The sequence below is a fragment of the Tripterygium wilfordii genome, chromosome 3 (genome assembly GCF_013401445.1).
Source record: "Tripterygium wilfordii isolate XIE 37 chromosome 3, ASM1340144v1, whole genome shotgun sequence".
In the NCBI taxonomy this organism is placed as follows: domain Eukaryota; kingdom Viridiplantae; phylum Streptophyta; class Magnoliopsida; order Celastrales; family Celastraceae; genus Tripterygium; species Tripterygium wilfordii.
In genome coordinates, this window is record NC_052234.1 from 619,993 (window position 1) to 640,071 (window position 20,079).

General features: G+C 36.5%; 3 protein-coding genes across 4 annotated transcripts; 2 read left to right on the forward strand and 1 right to left on the reverse strand.

Annotated features, from left to right (window-relative positions):
* The first annotated feature begins 1,563 nt into the window (after positions 1 to 1,563).
* Positions 1,564 to 3,757, forward strand: LOC119995421 (homeobox-leucine zipper protein ATHB-6-like). Its single transcript, XM_038841909.1, has 3 exons — positions 1,564 to 2,161; positions 2,436 to 2,812; positions 2,917 to 3,757. The coding sequence occupies exons 1-3, from the start codon at positions 2,137 to 2,139 to the stop codon at positions 3,403 to 3,405; spliced, it is 891 nt and encodes a 296-aa protein (XP_038697837.1). The 5' UTR covers positions 1,564 to 2,136; the 3' UTR covers positions 3,406 to 3,757.
* A 5,722-nt stretch (positions 3,758 to 9,479) lies between these two features.
* LOC119992734 lies at positions 9,480 to 9,884 on the forward strand. Its single transcript, XM_038839530.1, has one exon. It carries the CDS (start codon positions 9,480 to 9,482, stop codon positions 9,882 to 9,884), a length of 405 nt encoding a protein of 134 aa, XP_038695458.1.
* Positions 9,885 to 10,099: 215 nt separating this feature from the next.
* Positions 10,100 to 17,198, reverse strand: LOC119995069 (LMBR1 domain-containing protein 2 homolog A-like). Of its 2 annotated transcripts, none has more exons than XM_038841435.1 (14): positions 16,861 to 17,198; positions 16,240 to 16,316; positions 15,783 to 15,919; positions 15,206 to 15,419; positions 14,856 to 14,942; positions 14,626 to 14,765; positions 14,011 to 14,091; positions 13,848 to 13,912; positions 12,962 to 13,137; positions 12,699 to 12,829; positions 12,518 to 12,614; positions 11,279 to 11,492; positions 10,991 to 11,091; positions 10,100 to 10,826 (listed from the first exon to the last, which is right to left on the reverse strand). In XM_038841435.1, the coding sequence occupies exons 1-14, from the start codon at positions 16,976 to 16,978 to the stop codon at positions 10,320 to 10,322; spliced, it is 2,145 nt and encodes a 714-aa protein (XP_038697363.1). In that variant the 5' UTR covers positions 16,979 to 17,198; the 3' UTR covers positions 10,100 to 10,319. The 2 variants fall into 2 exon arrangements, with proteins under 2 accessions (XP_038697363.1, XP_038697362.1); XM_038841434.1 differs by having other exon boundaries at positions 15,783 to 15,941.
* Positions 17,199 to 20,079: the final 2,881 nt, after the last annotated feature.

Here is a 20,079-nt window from a genome sequence, read left to right on the forward strand (position 1 = left end):
ATTGCCCTCTCTAATAAAGGTCTTGTGATTAGTGTCCGATTCATAAATCAATTTTTATAATATCTGGATATTTGTCTAGTACTGTATTTGCTTGGACTTGGAGTTATGATTATTGAATCTCGCATGTCTCCAACTCGCCATTGCACAAGCCTTATGAACGAGAGTTGTTTACCTTCTTACAAGCGAACATATGTGATACTGATACAAGACTCTTGTGTATGTTTGTTGTTTATAAAAAAAAAAAGAGGCCAAACATGTATGGTTGCAATCCCTGCATCTATCATAGTTATTGTGTTATTGTGTCCTGAAGATATACATTTATTGAATTATCAGCAAAGAGTAGAGCCTAATCAGGAAAGGATCATCCGTATTGGTCAGAAAAGGTTGTTAGCTAATGATCATCCCTACCTTGATTAGCAAACTTGCATTTACAACATCTGTGCCTGTGGTACCAACCAACTAACCAAGGGGAGCTGAACTGAGCTACTCTCTGAATCTACACTATTTCTATTTTTGGCATTAAGCCCTACTTGTTCTCTTATCTTCTTCATGGACATCAATTTCTGAACCCTTTTTTTGCTGTGCTGAGGACTGCAAGTCTGCAGACTCCACATGCACACAGATTTGCGCAACTCATCATAAGTTAGTTGGGGTCATCTCTGAAACTTTGAGAACCCAGTGAACCCAACTCACACGTGCTGTTACAATTTTCGAAACTACAAAAGTCTTATGGATCCTGGTATGTTCCAACTATCCCCAAAGTCTTATGCACACGATTTTTTGTGGATCATGTATGACCCACGATTTTATATAGATCATATACGTCCATCTTAATATTTGGAATAGTTGGGAAAATACCGGAGAACCTTAGAATTTTCCAAGAAAACGGATCATCATGATGGGTGGGTCCTTTTGATCATCTTTTGATGATCATACAACAGCTGCAATCCCACTATGTTCTTGCTTATCACAGCTTGGGGGGGATTCTGTCATTGTATATGGACTAGTCAATTCTTAGTCACCACAAGCTTTAGGATATAATCCGTCATCACCAGTATGATCCATCCATGCTGTCTTTATTGTGAAATGGACTAAACAGAGAAACAGCTCTCGACAGTGCTTTTATAAGTTGTGTTAACTTCAGTTATCACTTTATTTGAAATCAAGATTAACCCATTATCCATCTATACTTCTTGTCTGATTTTATGTCATGAACAAGTTTTTAAAGAATCGAAGAATAATAAAAAAAAAAACACAGTGTTGCTTCATCATTTGATTGTTGTAATACCAAAGAAGTGAAAACTCTTGGAAACATCAAAGATTGTTCCTACTTGCGTGAGAGAGGAACAGAAGGACATCTGTTTAACTGTTTAAAGCAACCGGCTGTGACCGGTGGAATCAAATTGCATTTGGTGTGAATTTCGGGTTCATTTCATATTTTCATTTGTCAACCAAGTGGGTGGAGTGTAGACTGTAGGGTACCTAACCCAAGTCAGATTTCTAACCCTCCATGTGACCCTATCCTGGTTTGGTTTTATTTAAAGAGAGCGTTTGCTACGCCAGTTCGTCTTGTGAACTGGTTCACTGATCCCTCCCCATCTCTCTCTCACTCATCTCCAATTCAACTTCTTCTAGAGAAATCTTTTCTTATGTGGATAGAACAGTCTTATTGTAGCTAAACTTGATTAAGTAATGATGTGGAGTAAGGCGGAGAGAGAAGGGTTTTTCTTGGTTTGAATTGATTGCTTCTCTTGTGGGTTGGGTTTTGTTTTGGCTTGTGAAAAGATTGAAACTTTAAAAGTTTTGAAATTGGGGTGTTTTGTATATTTTGGATGGGAAGTAAGGGAGAAGGAGGATTGAAGAAGGAGAAAGATGGGGGAGATAAGGGAGAACACTGGTGGTTAATGTTGTATAGTGGTTCTATACATCACTGTACAAGGTGGTCTGGTTTTAGACATGAAAACTCTTTCTTCCACGAGTGATATTACTCTTTCTCTCTCAAAGACTCAGTTTTTGAAAACAGAAGACAGAGAAACAGAGAGAAAGTTACTTGTTTGATCTCTGGTTTTTAGTGTTCTTTTCAAGACATTCAGTCATAAAGAGAGACTTGGAAGTTCAGATTCAGTGGGTGGCTTGATGTCTCTGTGTCCAAACACAGCAGGTTCAAACAAAGCATCCATTAACTTCTCTTTTTCTATGATCCACATCAAATAAATGAAAATTTCAGACATACCCATGTGATGTTTTCTTTTGTCTCTTTCAACTTTTTTTTTTTTAATGTTCATAAAGAATCTTCCTTTGTAAAATTTTCCCAAGAAACTTTGTTGGGTCAATCCCAAGTGATTATTCCAGTTTTGGAAACTTGGTACCTCTGTAATGGGGGACATAACTTGAATATCGATCCACTAACATTAAATTTTGTCTTTGTTTTATAGATGTAGACAGTCCAAGAAACAAGTACCATGTGTACAGTAGAGAATTCCAGTCCATGTTGGATGGCTTGGACGAAGAAGGCTGCATGGAAGAATCCGTCCATGTCGCAGAGAAGAAGAGAAGACTAGGCGTGGACCAAGTCAAGGCCTTGGAGAAGAGCTTTGAGGTTGAAAACAAGCTTGAACCAGAGAGGAAACTGAAGCTTGCTGAAGAACTTGGGCTGCAGCCAAGACAAGTGGCTGTTTGGTTCCAAAACCGCCGCGCACGGTGGAAGACTAAGAATATGGAGAGGGATTATGGTGTTCTTAAGGCCAATTACGAAGCTCTCAAGCTAAAATTCGAGACCCTCCAACGTGACAATGAAGGTCTATCTAAAGAGGTATTTCTACAAACACTTGGCAGGCAGACATAAGCCGAAAGTTCAATCAACTCTAGAGAGTACTCAAATGATGTAGATTTCATCTGTTGATTTGTTTTTTACAGATTAGGGAACTGAAAGCAAAGCTAAATGAAGAGAACACGGAGAGCAATATCTCTGCAAAAGACGAGATAGGGGCACCTTCAACTGATGATGAGAAAGCTGTAGATGAGAACAATCCGCCGCCGCCACCTCCAACTCTCGCATATTGTCGTTCTACGAAGGATCTGATGAACAACAACTACGAAAGCTTCGAGAATTATAACAATGGAGGAATAGGAGCATCAGACAGTGACTCAAGTGCTATCTTGAACGAAGACACAAGCCCGAACATGGGGGCAATTTCTTCATCTGTGGTTCTCCCAGAACACCAGCTACTGATGTCATCTTCTTCTTCAATGAATTGCTTCCAATTCTCAAAAGCAGCATCATATCAAACCCAGTTTGTGAAAATGGAGGAGCACGACTTCTTTAGTGGAGAAGAAGCCTGTAATTTCTTCTCTGATGAACAAGCACCTTCCCTTCAATGGTACTGCCCCGATCCATGGACCTAATCAAATAAAAAAAATCAAATATGGGTATGCAAAGGGAAGATCAGAAATCAAGAGAAGTTTGGGTTTTGTGAAGAAATGGAGAAGTTGCTCAACTGGGTTTAGTTGATTAATGGAACTGAACAAATCAACAATGGTGTGACAAAATGCCAAAACAGAACTGGAGCGGAAGAAGAAGAAGAAGAAGAAGCAGAGACAGAGAGAGGAGATGTCCATGTGTGGGAATGATTAGATAGTAATTGGAAGTCTGCGCTGTAAAAATTTCATGCAAAAGAATTTCTCTGTTTGACGGGGAAAAAAATAATCATAGCTTTCGCTTCTTTTTATATAATAATACATTTCTTTGCTTTTGAATTTTTCTTGAAAAGGAGGCTCTGTTTTACATAATCTGATTCCAAATTTTCAGAAGAGGAGAAAAAAAGGTAAATGTTAATTTCAAAAGGTAGAGAAGCAGAAAAACAAATCTCATCGAAATAAATTAAGTAGATCTGAAATCTAATCTACATTAAAATTTCATCGACCTGAAAAAGATTCTTTTTTTTCTTTTTTTTGCCACCAATGAACTTTGTTGAAATGGCAAATGCCAAAAAAGATAAGACAAAAGATGATTAAAGCCTCTCTTAAACAATGCGCCACATGATTAGTGCCGCAGCTTGTTTCTTGTCTTTGGATTTCTAACTTTAAAACCCTCTCTCACTCCACTCTTTTTTTTCTATGATCCTTTTCAGAATAAATATTTTAATATAGTCACGTACAACAAGTAAACCACCACTGCCTCATAAGTCATAAGTCATGACATATAAAATAACAAATAATTATGATATTTAATTATTTATATAAAAAATGTAAAGAGAGTAAATGGTGAGATCCAACGTTGATTTAAAGAAGAATCAACGGCTAATAGATAAATAGTTCTCATAACCTATTATCGGTTTTCAGGGTCTACGTCAAAGACGTTGAGTCTGGAGAAACAAATTCGTGAGAGTTTTGGCTTAGAGCGAACAATATCATACTATTGTTGGGCTCATAGGATATACCAAATTTATTCACAATCCAACTCAACTTATCGAAGTCTACTTGGCTACTGTCCGAGAACGTGCAGACTCCTTAAGGGGGTGGAATGATGAGATTCACATCGATTAAGACAGGAATGAACAATTAGTAAATAAGGAGTTCTCACAACTTAACACTATAATCGATTTTTTGGGCTTAAGAGAAGACGTTGGGTTTGGTAACAAATATGTGATAGTTTCGATCCAAAACAGACAATATCATATTACTGATGGATTTGTGGGCTACGCCAAATCCATACATAATTCAACATAACTTCTCAGAAGATATAAAGACGGGCATCGATCAGTAAACAACGACTTGCTCGAAATGCAATTTTTTTTTTTTAATTCCTGATTTTAATTTAATTAATTTTGTTGGCTCTTTATTATCCTTTGTTCTGTGTACTATTTTGCCAACAAGCGCAAAACCCGCTCCCTTCTATAGTTATCGAGTATCAACTGCAGACACGCACATGGTTATTCATTTGTGATCCTGCGTCTATTACATCCACGTGTACTGTGATGGGACCCTGAGATAGCTAAGAGGTGGTCCCTACATTAACTGTGGGTCCCGATGTTTAAGATAAGCCATGTGACGTGTGGTCCCTTGATGCGTCAAACAAGTCGTTTTCATCCACGTCACCATCTCGTGGGAATTTGCATGAAAAAGCCGGAGGTGGTGGTGGATGGGAATATATTGCGAGTGGTATGTATCCTTATTCAATCACTTCTGGGAACCCTTCCATCGGTGACAGCTCATCTGCTGACATGGCTAATGTGACTGCAACTGATCAAATACATCTTTTGGTACAAAAGTATACAATAGCCCCTCACATCCAACACATCATACAAATTTATCCCATAAATTTATCACATATATATTTGATATTGGTCTAAACTCGGATTATCAATCCCGTGTTTACATAAATTTTTCTCCTGATGATAATTATATTTCTCCCAATGGAAATCAAACTTAAAATCTCTCGAATCGACACGATTTTACCTTGAAAGATTTACCAATTAGATTATCATGGAAGTGGCTCATCTCAAGCTCTTTTTATAGGTAGGATGTCTTCTTTGTAACAAAATATTATTATTGTGTAGAAGATTTTGCGAGAGGTAATCTCTCTCTATATATATTAATATATATGTGTTGCACACTTGCACCTTTACCTTACTTGAGGTGCTCGGCGTTGGGCTTATTTTAATGAAGCTGATCTTTATCTCCACTCTTTTCTAACTAAAAGACTAAAATAAATCAAAAGAAAAACCCTACTTTCAATCACCTCTAATTTCTTTGATTAATTGTCATGATTATATATACACTACGAACTTTTGTATAGTTTATTGGGTAATTCCATGCAGCTAACACATAGGGTGGCATGTTGTATAGTTTGTCCACACAACAAGGGAATGATACTTTGTTTGGATACTTTGTTTATAATTATAATATATGCATACGAAATCCACTTATTAGTCTTGCTAGTGTCTCGCTTTTGCTTTTTCTAGCTTTTGCTTTTTGTACCTTTAATTTAATTATTTGATGAAACATATTTGAGATGAGCTAAAATCAAATTAATTAACTTAATTGCAATTTTTTTCCTATTTAACTAATTGATGATCAATATCTAACTCGTTTTTCGTTTTTTCTTTTAATCCATTTTAATTATAGATAAGTTGGAAGGGATGAATAAATTTTTGTACCACACTAGCTCACATTGGCAAGGGCGGATCTACATGTATAGTAGGGGACAATGCCCCTTTGTCTGAAATTCTGGCTCCGCCATGCGTATTTGTCAACCAAAATTGGAGCCATTGGTGCGACAAGAAACCTTATTAATATAGCTACCAAGAAAAGGAAAGAGATGAAATATTAGCAAAAACTATAATTCCTTTTTATCTTATGTTACATATTCAAATGGGCCCATATCTCATATGTATATATATATATATGCCATAACCCTAGCTAGTGCATACAACTTTCATATAGTAATGAAAATGATGTGGGTTTTTTTTGTTTCCCCTTTTAAAAGTAGATAGCCGATAGGGATTAGTTTGATAAAGTGTGATTAGGTGCATGGGATGGGAATCTTAAGATTTGCTCTACATAACTAGCATAGCTTCACCACGTAATTATAATTATTAAGCTTTTGTTTTTTTGGTTTGGTGTCTGTCCCTTTTAAGGCCATTAATAATTTAATATGTCCACGTGTACCTTCTAGATGAAATGGTTGCAATTAACAATATTACGACTTCTGGGATTCGCTTAACCTAATACCATATAGGAAATTAGGAATTGGTGACGTATATTATAGAGTACTACTATTAACATTAAATATTTTTAATTTGTAAATTCGAGAATCGTGTCAAATATTATAATACCTTACATCACTTGTACATTATATATAAGTTTTGTTCCATAACCAACTTAATTTTTCAAATTAAATCCCCAAGTGGTGGCCGAATTAATTCTTTAACACTCCATAAAAATAATAGGTTATATAGATTCAAGAACTCTCGACGTTACTTTTTGGTCACACCCCGTAATGCCGGTGAGATATCCCAATTTGGCGATTCAATTTAGCAAAACTTTCGAAGGTGCAATACATGCATCTAAAAAATACAAAAATGAATTTTTCTTAAAATTATATAAGTCTGTATATAACAGGACAATATAGAGACATGAGGATCCCCTAACATATTTTTTTAAAAATCATTTAATATAAAAAAGAAGAAGAGAGATAAAAAAAATTATATATATTTTAAATTAATTGTTTTTTTGGGTGAGGTCACAGATCCCTAGAAACATCTGATGGAGCCCCTAGATTTCTGTTCTCACTTTTTGGGTTATGGGGTTCAGCAACTTTGTACCAGCACACCACCCATTCGGACTTGAGACTGACTACTGGGAGTTCACCAGCTGAGCCAAATAAGCCAGAGCAAGGCCAGAGCCTTTTTGTCTTTCGGATTTTCTTTTCATTTGAGAGAGAGTAACCTGGAATAATATTATTATGATCTAGTGACAGGGTTTTAACCTAATTTATTACACTATCAGATAAAAAAAACTTCTGTACGTACGAGCCTGACGACAATAACCAAACTTACTGATCAGTCTTTGAAACAAATAAAGGTCCTACACTTTCTTGTTACGTGAACTTAAATTGATTCCAACTATCAAGAGTTGACAACTTGATGGGTAAGCTTACACGTAAGCCCACGAAAGCAATATGTATTGGATATGCTCTACGAATACTTGGAGGTGGCCCACTTTGAAATCAGCATGGGCCCAATTCTTTCATTTCAGGTAGGCCCAATTCTGCCTCTTGAAGTCACGTAGACAGGACAGGTCACCTGCTATATTCTATTCTATATATATGTATATATAGTAACAGATGACAGTATGACACTCCACTGATTCCAGTATAATGTGAAAGCAAGAAGCTCCCTCACCATATATTTTTTATAATTAATTTGGGCAAAGATAACATATATAGTCTAGAGTGGGCCTAGCCCAAAATTAGAATTACGAAGCCCAACAACGATGATTCTCTTGAAAAAACTTTTTAAAGTACGACAACGTTTCTTTCTTCTCTCAATGCACACGCGTACGCCACGTTCAACCACAAAATGACAAAAACCCTCGTGCGCTTACTTGCACTGGTTTTACTCTCCCACGTGCACTGCCGTCCTAAATGTCGCTATTTAGCCTATTAACAACACACAGCCACGTCATCCACGTAATTGCATGGGTCCCTTGATTTAATCACCACTGTCCCACTTAGTTGGCTGTTTGCAGGATGAATCTACTGTAAAGAGTTCGGCTACATATAACCATTCCTCTCTAAACTAGAAGTTTTCTTTCCAATTTCGTCCTTCGGCTATTACGATGTACCATTTTCATCCCTAACATGGTCAAAAGGTTGGAAAAATCCAACATGACATATTTTTTAAGTATCATAGAAGATCATCGAAGCGTTTGCTGCAACCTTCAATTGAAATACTGTTAGGATTATGTGAGGAGTCATTTTTACTTTGGACACGTGACAAAACCCATTAACCGAAAAGACTAGTTGACCAAGCTTCCCTTTATATTTGGGGATGATTGGCTGTCAAATTAGATATTTAATTTGACCATCCCAACAGAACGACCAGATTATGGGGAACGAACATTCAAATCACTCACTATAAGAATGAGAGAAGGGTTCGAGGTAACATTTTAAGTACTACTTTATGATTATTTGTCCCTCTTGATATAGAGACTAACTTGAGTGTTGGAGCGTCTACACTCAATTTACGACAATTACTTATAATGACCATAGTCATTTTCAGGATAAGGCGAGCATACATCCACAGAACTCCAAAACCGAACAACCTAGAGGCTCGTTTTACATTGTTCGATCAACGTGTAGAATTTGGTCACCACGGGTTCGAAGTGGTACGATTGTCAGAAAGAATTGAGGATTTTGAGGTTTATTTTTTCCTTTTTGATCACATGTATTATAACAAGTAAAGGGAATAAAGATGGTCAAATTACGACAAGTAGGATGTAATGTCAAATTTTTCCGTCGTCAAAATTAATTGAGGGATCAACGAGCTACTTTCGTATAGTTGAGAGAGAAAATTGGATAAAAAATAATTTGAGGACAAAAATAAAAATTAGAGTATAGTTAAAAGGCGAAAAGTTCTATTGAGCCATTAAATTTCATGATGTTGACGGTGATGGAAGTTACCTCACAGTGGTTTTAGGCACCGAAGCCACATTCACAGAAACAAGATGGGTCCCCTGCTTGTTTCATCACCACCGTCAACTTAGTTGATTGACTGGGAGAATTCAACTTGAATGCCATGATTTCCACGTGTATCCGGCTGTCATAACAAGGCGCCTACCAGGCTGTTAATTTAAAATTGCATCAAGGCCTCTGTCTATGTATATAAGGCAGAGGCAGAGGCAGAGGCAGAGGCGATAAAAGTAAAAAACAGGGGAAGATGAAGTAGTTGGACAAGATACAAAACAAGACAACGAAAATGGGTTGGTCCGAACCAGAAGTGACATGCAAGAAGCACCCAGATCTCAATCAATTACAAGGTGTCTGTGCATCTTGTCTGAGAGAGAAACTAACTCATCTCCATGTCCCATCACAGACAACTACTTCTCCTTCTTCTTCATTGGTTGGTTCTTCGACTTCTTCATCGGGTCCTCATCACCACAAGCGGGTCGGGTCAGAGATAGTGGGTTCAATGCCATACGATGTTGTAAGTGTTGGTAATGAATTGAAGAAGAGCAAATCCATCACATTTATGCCAAGAAACTCGGTTGGTCGCGAGAGTAAGAAGAAGGGGTTCTGGTCAAAATTGCTTCTTCATTCAAAAGGGAACAAAGAGGATGTTCTCATGCATCATTCAAGGACTACAAGGGCAAGCTTGTGTTGATTGATCTAGTGTTGTCAATTAATGTGGACGATCTTGTATAAGATCAATCATCATTCATGTGAGAAATGTTTGTGCGCTCAAGTCTGACGGCTCGATTCTAAGTTCATATCAATGTGAAAAGATAAATTTGTATATTGAATGTCCAAAGATAAATTTCTGCCTGAGCTCGAGTTCTTCAAGTCTCAGTCTCGGGTTGATATGGTTAACGTATGCTAAAACGACTTTTTTTTAACATTAACAGATCCCCCCTCATACATGACTACTGACTTTGGCAAGATAGATGTAAGCAGACCCAGTATAGCAATATTCAACTACAATTGGGGATCCAACAGCAAGGAAAAATTGGTATGCGCCGTATGACCCTTGTCGAAAATCTGTACATTTGATCCCAGTGTCTACTGCCGCAGCTAGGAAAATTTGCTTGACCAAACAGTATTATCTGGCAGGGCCAGAAATCCTAGTTCCTGTCCCTTTCCCGTCTTCATCATCATCACTATCATCGCCGTGATCACCAGAGGGCCGTTTCAATTTCTGAAATATCTCATCTAGGGACTCAGATGACGAGACACGAGAGACCAGTTGACTTTCCTGAATTTTCCGCAAAGGAAGAAACTTCTTGGCCTCTATATTTGCTTTGAAATTCTGGAAACCGTTCTTCATTGAATCCCATGTTGAGGACAAACCAGAAGGTGGCCTTCCACTTGTGTTATCTGAGTTGCCTGAGTCAAGCAAGGAGACTTCAGCAGATGAAATGTTCTTCTCTGGGGCCTTCACATCAGACCCTCGTCTACTCTGTTCTTTAAAGGCAGCATACTTGTTGCTGATCGCTTCTTTGCTTGTACCATATTTACGAGCCTCTTCCTTCACAGGTTTTGATGAACTTCCACTTACTCCATTCACGATGGAACTGGTCGCTCTCTTGATCTCTACAGCAGTTCCATCCTGACAAGTTAAAGATGAAAAAAATGAAATCTTGCAAGACAGCACTGATACAACATTAGGTCCAAGTCAACACCACATTGTTTGGTCGCAATACAGAGTCGCAGAGAAGGTATAAAATCAGACACTGAGAAAATCTAATTCGAAATTTTAGCAGATTCACGTACTGTGAAACTGCTTCCAGACTCGACATCCATGCTGTTAAAATTCCTTGCCAGAGGAACAACATGCTCACCAACTTTCCGCCCTTGTTCAAGCCAAGATCTTTCTGGAAAAACAATGTCAGTCAATAAAGTACAAAGATATGCATGCTTAGACACAAGGGTGCAATTGCTTAGTTCAATTCTATTACATTAGTGGGTGATCCTGCATATTATAGAAATAACACCATCTTTATGCTACTAAAAGATGTCACTATACTTGCAATACAATGAGTAAAGTAAGTATACTCTAACCTCTTTGTAGAATCATTAATCCAGATGGATCAAATCCGTCCATGTTATCTGCGTCATTTTCAATTCTAAATCTCTTCCAACTCCCAAAGAACCCAAATATGCGGTCGAAGAAATTGCTTGCAACCAACAAGGTGTATATAACCATGATAAGTGGATATATTCTGTTAAATCCAGCTCCAAAGAATGGGACCACTGAACCAATATTTCCCATTCGCTGCAATAAAAGTTTGGATACCAGAAAGGTAAAGTGAATGCTAGGAGTGAAAGAAGAAACTCCTTCATAGAATAAAGGTGACCTCAACTCAAGAACATAATTATGTTTTCTTATAAGCAAGCTTGGGGGATGGGGACATGACTTTAGGGTCAAGCAGATGAGATGTCAACTACTAGAGCGATGGTGGCTCTCACTAACAAGAATTATGTTAAGACCAAAACATGCAAACTTCCTCAAATACTTGGGAGCCAAAGCAGAGAAATTATTCATATCTTGATAATATGTCTAGGAGTTTCACAGGCAATAATTCCCTAAACCGCTCCAAAACTATTTTCGAAACTCGCCTAGACACTGAGCCAGAAAATCTCTGTTTTATAGAGGTTCCAAACGCTTAGATAGGTTTCCAATCCAAAATATTTCCATTATATGTAAAAAGCATTCCATGCGGAACTTGATGCTAGAGTTAACCAAAAGCAGTAAAAAGTCAATCTCAGAAACCCCCTCATGTATTTCAATGTTCCCGGTGAAAGTACAGTTCTCATAGAGCATAAATATTATAAGAGGGAGGATCGTATAAAAAGTAAATCATTGTCAAAACATATTTTTTTAAAGTTAGACGGCAATATCTCAGTAAGCACGTCTACATGCTGCCATTTCAAAATGTTCAGCACAATTGAAAGAAATTTCAAGTATCAACAGAGAATACACACTGAATAGATGGAAAGTTTAAGATAAGCTAGAATGAGCCATCAATTTTTTACTGTACTGTATTAGAGTTTCTGTCGATGTCAATTTTACATCTTTAACAGCACAAAATTTATCTCGAATCTATTGTTGATAGGTTTTTAGTTGAATGTGGTAATGGCTTCCTGTCTCCTGTAACAACTTTTCTTTGAGGCTCCATATTTAGCCTACTTGTGTTCCTTGTTTGACCTTCTTGGTGCTTCAATTAAAATTTACCATTCAAAAAAAATGTCGAAAAGAACAGAGAGTCCATGCATAAATAAGATGAATGGAAGGAGTACCTTCTCAAATATAGTATGCTTCTTATCATCATCAGCCTCAAGACTAATAAGGTTGAGAAAATTGTAAGAAATCGGCGGAGCATACCGTGCAACCATCCTAGGAGAGAAATTGCAGTTAGATACATTGAACAACGGATAGATTTACTGATAACAATGAAGACTTTGATGATGAAAGACTTACGAGCATATCATAAGCAAGCTCACAGAGTTCGTTTGCCTAGGTGTGAATGAGTAAAACATCAACATTCCAACTTTGAACAAGGAATAGTATGTGCAGACGCACATATACATCAGAGGTACAAAAGCAGAGACCTGGAAAGCAAAGTATCAACACGGAACTGTGGTAAGAGAAAGTAACGAAGAGCTTTGAAACACATAACTATTAGCACGATGCAATAAATAAAATACAAAGACTAAATCCTAGCACATAAAACAAATATCTACCTGCACAAGCACCTCTTGCTTTCCTACCGACCTTATGAGGATTGAGAAGAGAGACAAGTCAACTCCGGTAAAAAGCAGAGTTGCCTCAGCTAAAAGAATTGCGGCTGACATGATACCTAGGATGATAGCAAAGAACTTCTCGAGCTGCTTTCTTAGGATGCATCGCCAAATGAATTCTGCGAAGAACCACCATTTTAACATATTCAAAAGTAAAATTCAAAGCCATTTGCAAATCATTTATTTACAGAAACCAAACGAATCAGCAAAGATGCAATGAGAACACAGCTGAGAAAGAAGCAGGTGACAAGTTCACAAAGAAGTATGCCAGTAATTCTTATAGAACCAAACATACAAAAGAATTAATTTACTTCTCTCAATCCCTAAATATTGCACAGTATGAAATCCTGTCAAATTTGGAACAAAATGTTTAACTGAAGAGGTTCATTTCAAAGAAATAGTTGCCCACTCTCCCATCTCCCTTACATCGTTCTCTAAATCTCTGCGGATAATAACCTGTTCTGCTTTTCTAAACAACAGCATCGTATGAAACCATCCATACTGCCGTGTTAATCCATGATTCAATTTAAAATAATCATCTCAATATCACAAAACATTCTGTGCAAGAAGGAAGTCACTGATTATATGATATCCAAGAGTAAATCATGCATCTCTACCTAAAATCCAATAAAAAACGTGGGATATACATAATTTCCATTTCGAGAAAAAAAAGGTAGTGCTAATAACAACATCCATAACAACATCCTCCACAAACCTAAACCCATAAATGGAAGTCATTTACAACAAACGAAATCCCATCACTTCCTGAGCCATAGAAAGTAAAGACTCCATTCAGAGAGAGTTAAATCAGTTAATATCTGATTATTACCGATTGTATCTAAGAGGGCCCCCAATTTCCCTTTTCGGCCTGGTCTGAAGCTTGAAATATACTTCCTGATACAGCATACATAAATTGAGAGATGAAAGAATGCATTTGGTAACTTATACCAAACAAGATATTAAGAAATAGGCGAGCATAAATAGGAGCAAACCATCCAGTTGAGCTGCGGCGTTCATAATTTTTTATTGTATCTTCCAGTTCAAGAGCCTCAGTGACATAAGTCATGTACTCGCTGCAAAAATAAAAACATATCAGAAGCAATGGAAATAAGTACTAAATGTCCACACTCGATCAAACTGAGTCTTACGCATTCTTTCAGAATATAAGAAAGTGGAAAAGCATAAAGTAGTGCTTCATAATGCAGGAACATTAAATATGCTCCCCCTGTTAATCAAGGTAACCATACAATCAGAAATGGTCAATTGAGAGCAGACACAAGAATTATCCAACCCAATGGAAACAATCGAAAGAATATGAAGTAACAAACATAGAAAAGAGTCTCGGGTGGCTTTCACGTTGAAAAATATAACTAATTAGAGAACAAATGAACATCCACGTGAAGACGTGAGCCCCTAGCCTCAATGGCAAAGCCAAGGAGGGTCTATAAGGACACAATGTGCCTTTCTTATAATAAAATTAATACTCCATCATAAAATTTTAAAAAAATAATATATATATATATATATATATATGAGAAAATGCATATGGGACTTCACCATAAGCCAAAGACACCTTTCAAACATCAAATTTCTAGCAGTAAGAATACCTTTTGTATCGATAATACTCCTCTCTAGCTCCCCGTAGATGACGCCTGAGAGTTGCCATTGATTTCTCATCTGTATCGTAGTCCATGTCATTCTCACCCAACCGACCGCCTTGTGGTTTGAAGGATGGATCTTCCCTAAACTGGGAAATCAAAAATCATATTCAAAAATTTTAAATGATGCAAGAAACGAACCAAAAAAGGATTAAACAGGAAAGAAAAAAAAATAGTACCATTTGAGTTAACATATTATCAATAACATTCATGTACGGTCTCAAAGGATCACGCTTGGACATTTGATTGGATGTTGCTTGAGCAACCTAAGAGAAAAAGCAATAAGGAAGAGTTACGCCAAGGATGGGGATATATGAAAGTAATCATGCCTACAGATATTAACTGAAAAGGATATGAAATGATGATAGAAAATACTTGTTAGAATAAGCAAGAACAACATTTCATTTTTAACCATTCCGGAAAATATTTAACTTAAAAAGCACTAATACTTGTAAATTTAATATAATTTTGCATGCAAATTTGTAAAAGAAGGAAAAGAATTCTAAGCTGCCATTGAGAAAAAACTTACAACAATAGCATTTGATAGATCCTGATGAGCCTCGTCAAGTTTCACAGCCATTTTAGCAATCTTGTGAGAAAGAACCTTCTGGCGGATGGTCCAATCTGAATTTTTCCACATGCTCTTGGGAATTTCGCTCAAACCAAAACCAAGAAGAAATGCACCAGTCACAAGTCCAAAGGTATTCGAGCAACCCATGGCAAAGCCTAGAATACTTCCACCCCTGGCAAAAAAAGAAAAGAAAAGGAAGATAAAGTACTTAGAAAGCAACAAAATATGAGAAGTTCTGCAAATTACATCGTACTCAAGCAATGAGAAATCCACTTATTTATACCCCATACAATCCATCACTCATCTCTAGTTATGCAAACATAATTAGTGAGAGAAATACAAAAGGTAAATACCTTTCGAACAAATATGATTGCACAGTATATTACTTGTAATTCATTTATAGTAAATCAGGAAAGATTATGAGAAAAGATTTGACAATGACCAACCTCCGAGATCAAATGTAAAATCCAAATAAAAGTAGAATAATTTACGATGCACAGAAAATGAATAAAGTGAAGAAGGCCAGGAAACAAACCAATCTTTGCGCATCATGATAAGGAGAACAAGTCCGAAAAGGCCAATCGATCCAAGAATTAAATAAAATACTAAGTTGACATGTACACTAGTCTTCAATCTTTCTTTCACAGTGAAGTCTCCAGCATCTTCAAAACCCTGAATAAGGGGCACCACAGCCCTGCTTAGAGATAACATAATTAAAAGAATGAGGATACATTCATCTACGATCAGAAAAATCCTTGAAACCTACCTTTAAGTATAATGATATGATCACTGATTAAAAAGGAAAAAAAAATCACATCATGCGGCAAACATTGGAAGGGTCCAGGTCAACAAAAAAAATCATGCAGTGAACATGACAACAAATTACATGAATAAAATCAGATAAAGGAAGAACTTTAAAACATTGCAAAAAATTAATTTGTATTCCATTGGACGGTGTCGAAAGAAAATTAATAAGTTTATAGCAGGCATACCAAGTAAGTAGAAATGTACTCCAATATGACCAGCTCCAAAAGAAGGATATTCCTCCATTTGGAAGTTGAAATTTTGTCTGTACATGTAACAGAAGAAGCAGTTGGATTAAGGCATGCCAAGTCATGATGCCAGAGAAGCGCTTTTATCAATCACACAACCAATCCAGAAACAAATATTGCGGAGAAGATAGTTTTGCAGGCATGATAGTGTTGGATATAAATGAATCCAGAAAGGAAATCACTTCGACCTCAAGGTACCGTTGTTAAAATATCTTAAGCATCTTTCTATTCATTTAAATGGAACCAGTAACCTTCTGAACTAAAAACATTTATATTCCAAAACTGAAAATAAGTGCAATTTTCACGATTCCAACTCTGAGAATCTGATTCGATTCTTGATTTCAAAATGTAACCCAATAAACTATCAAACCCATAAATCTCTAGGCATAAAACACTAAAACCAATCAAATGGCCGATAAATAAATTTCCCAAACATGGCACCAGCTGCATTAAATTTAATCAAAAGCTCTAAAACTAATTTGGCCTCAAAAACACTCGTGAGTTCAAGCAAAAACGCAACAATCGATCAACAGCAAAATTGAAGAGGTTCAAGGGAAGTACCGTCCAGATATCGGCAGGTACAAGGATAATGATCGAAAGAGAGCAAAACCATGTGTATCCGACAGTGAATAAGACATAGCGAGGCACTTCCCGTCCAGCGAAGTACCTCAAAGTCCATATCACCATGCCTAGGGTTAGAGGCAACGAGATCAGATAGAACACCCACATCTTTGTCTAGAATTCTCCGCGATTTTTCGGTTCTTCTTCTGTAGAGAAAGAATAGACAGGGACCGATCCACGGCCAGTCCTATCGCTGCAAAATTTTCTATCAGCTAACGTGCGCTTCTTCTTCCATTCCTACCGTGGCGGTCTATATTGCGCGCTTGCGTAGAAGCCAAGTGGCCATTGCCGTAGCAAAAATAAAATCAGAAAAATATTTTATTATTTTGGTAAAAAAAAAAATTTTAAAAAAAAAACTGATGTCCAATGACGAAACAGGCCTTAATTCCAGTTTGGGCCCATTTTCTCTTGCTCAGGCCCAAGAAACTTGCATGGGCTCGTTTTTAAAGGAGCAGTTTTGTCTGCCTTGGGCCAGTTTATACTGGCCCGCACAACTTGGTCTTCTTAAACCCTGCACCAATTCATACTAATTTTTGAGCTCGTGAAGAGTTAGCTTATTCGTTACTCAGTAACTCACCCATAACCCCCAAGTTTATACTGTAGAGACTTGTAGTCCCATCCACTCGATCCAGATGCTACATGAGTGGTCTCAGAGATTGGGCCACAAACGAAACTTCGTAAGACCGAATCAAGCAAAAACACGTACACAAAAGGGTTTGAATTGCCTCCTTTGTTCTCTCCCTTTAATCATTACTCATTAGCATTTAGCTAGTACTGCTGTAAACTTTTCTCTTTGATGATCACATCCTCTCCTGTGTCTTTTTGACCTTCAAATGGGTTTTCTTTTCTTGCTTTGTAATATTCTCCTAAGACCTTCATTGCATGCAAAACATACCAAGTAGAAAAGCTGATGGACATTGCTTTAATATCTTTGTTTTTTTCTTTTTGCTTTATCTCGTTTTAACTAACTTTGGTTTCTTTTCCAAAGCTACCATGATCGAAACTAACTACTCAAAGGCCAACTTCTTATTGGATGCCTTCACACCACACGCGTGGCTGTTGCTTTGCTACTAATTACCAAGTTCAATATATCATAAATTCACACCTCCCACACAATCAATTATATTGTTTGTTTTGAGATTTCAGTACTCGTGCATACATCGAATTACTCTCACGGGTTTGTTCATTCCAAGCCTAGCAAGTGCATTGACTAAGCCTGACTCACTAAACTTGAGAAAACGACTAATTGATTGTAAAAGGGTGGGCTTGGCCTTATAAGAATGAATCAATTATACATCTTTTCCGATTTGGGATAACATAATCATTGCCTTTAACTCACAAATTGAAAAGTTTAGAGAATTGAGTTTGCTGACTTTGCTTTGTAATAATTTATAGGAAAAGTACATGATCAAAGACGAGAAACTCCAGTACACTCCATGTTTTTGGATGGGCTCAGGATGAAATTTTATTTAAAAATTTATATTTATATTTTGATCGTTGTTACAAATTTAATCGTATTTTTTTTTATCCAGAATAAATATCAAATTTAACATGAAAAATATGACAATTCTGAACTACCATTGGTTATAAACTTAGAATGTTATGTCTATTCCGCGATGAATTTGATTCTTCTTTTGAACAAAAAATACAATGCTGAACTCGTTGAACTGGATATTGCGTACATGTCCCGGCACTCCCACATTTTCTCTAAATATCTTTGACGAGTCATCACCAATTAACAAGATTTATCCCTAATTATATATCTTAACCGTTGTATTGTCACTTCAATTAGATCTCTTTTTCTGTATTAAATTTACGAAAAAGACATTATCACTGCCACGTATAACGGTATAAGCAGAATTAGGAGACCTGTTATTGTCCAGTTGTCAAACAGAGTAGGATTGAAAACACTCGTTCATAATTGTTACATTTCCTGCCACAATAATTTGCATTGCTGAAAATAAAAATAAAAATTGTTAAAATTTGTCTCACTCACACATATGTGTGTGTATATATAGCTTATAATATATATATATATATGAGGAATTCTCGCATAAGGGTTTAATGTAATGATGTAAAATAAAAGTTTATGTTTACATCATTGATTTGAAACATGTGGGACCAAAAGTAGTGGGCCCCATTTGTCATATCACTCATCCACACCATTAAAAAGTAACACTTATTTTACACTTTTATATTAGACCCTTATGTGATAATTCATCATATATATACACATTAGAAATTCTTATGTGTGAATTTGTTTTTCAACTATCGATGTGACGGGTCCCACAATAAATGTGTGACCCTCATTTTTATTGTATTTTATTACCACGATTAAATTTCGTATTCACAAAATTAGTTCACACGAGAGAATTTATGATATAACACCATATACACAAGCTTGTTGAAGGATAATAATTTTTGATAGCTATGGGATTTAATTATTGTTGTAAGTGGTCCAGTTAGAAGATGCAGTCATCATCTTTATTATTTAATATGAAAAAACACTCGTGAGTTTTGCCATACATATATATATATACACTTATCCTCTTCAAGAAATTCCTCCTTTTGCATTGCATGTCACAAACATGCCCCGATGTCGGTCCAGACAGAGCAGGTAGAGAGCTTAAGTTTGCTTATACCTGATAAAGCAAAAAAGAAAAAGAAAAACGACACCGCATTGACAAACTGGGAAAGCAAATTTAAATAAAGCTAGCCGACTATATATATAGTAATCCAGTCAAATGGCAAAGGGAAAGTCAATCTTTTCATGATGTTTTATTACAAATTAATGATCAAACGATTGGCATGTTCTGAAAATTTTCCTTGATTGTGATTGAAAAAAAGTTAAATTATTTTTTTGAGTGACAGACGTCATGGATTTTTGGATTTATCTTGCAAGAAAGACACATACTATGATCTGTAATCCTCATCTACCCCTAATTAGGTCAACGCTTAGAAACACCCCATGGTTTAATTTTGGTGGTCAATTGATCATCAAATAATATACGTACATATATATATATATATATCGCTTGTTTGTAAGAGTTTCTTCATTGGATTCGCATGTTTTCGTCCATAATGCATAATTTGCTTTGATAATTTGTTACAGCTTTATTGGCATTGTGTTAGGTAGGCAAAAGTCAAATTAAATTGAGT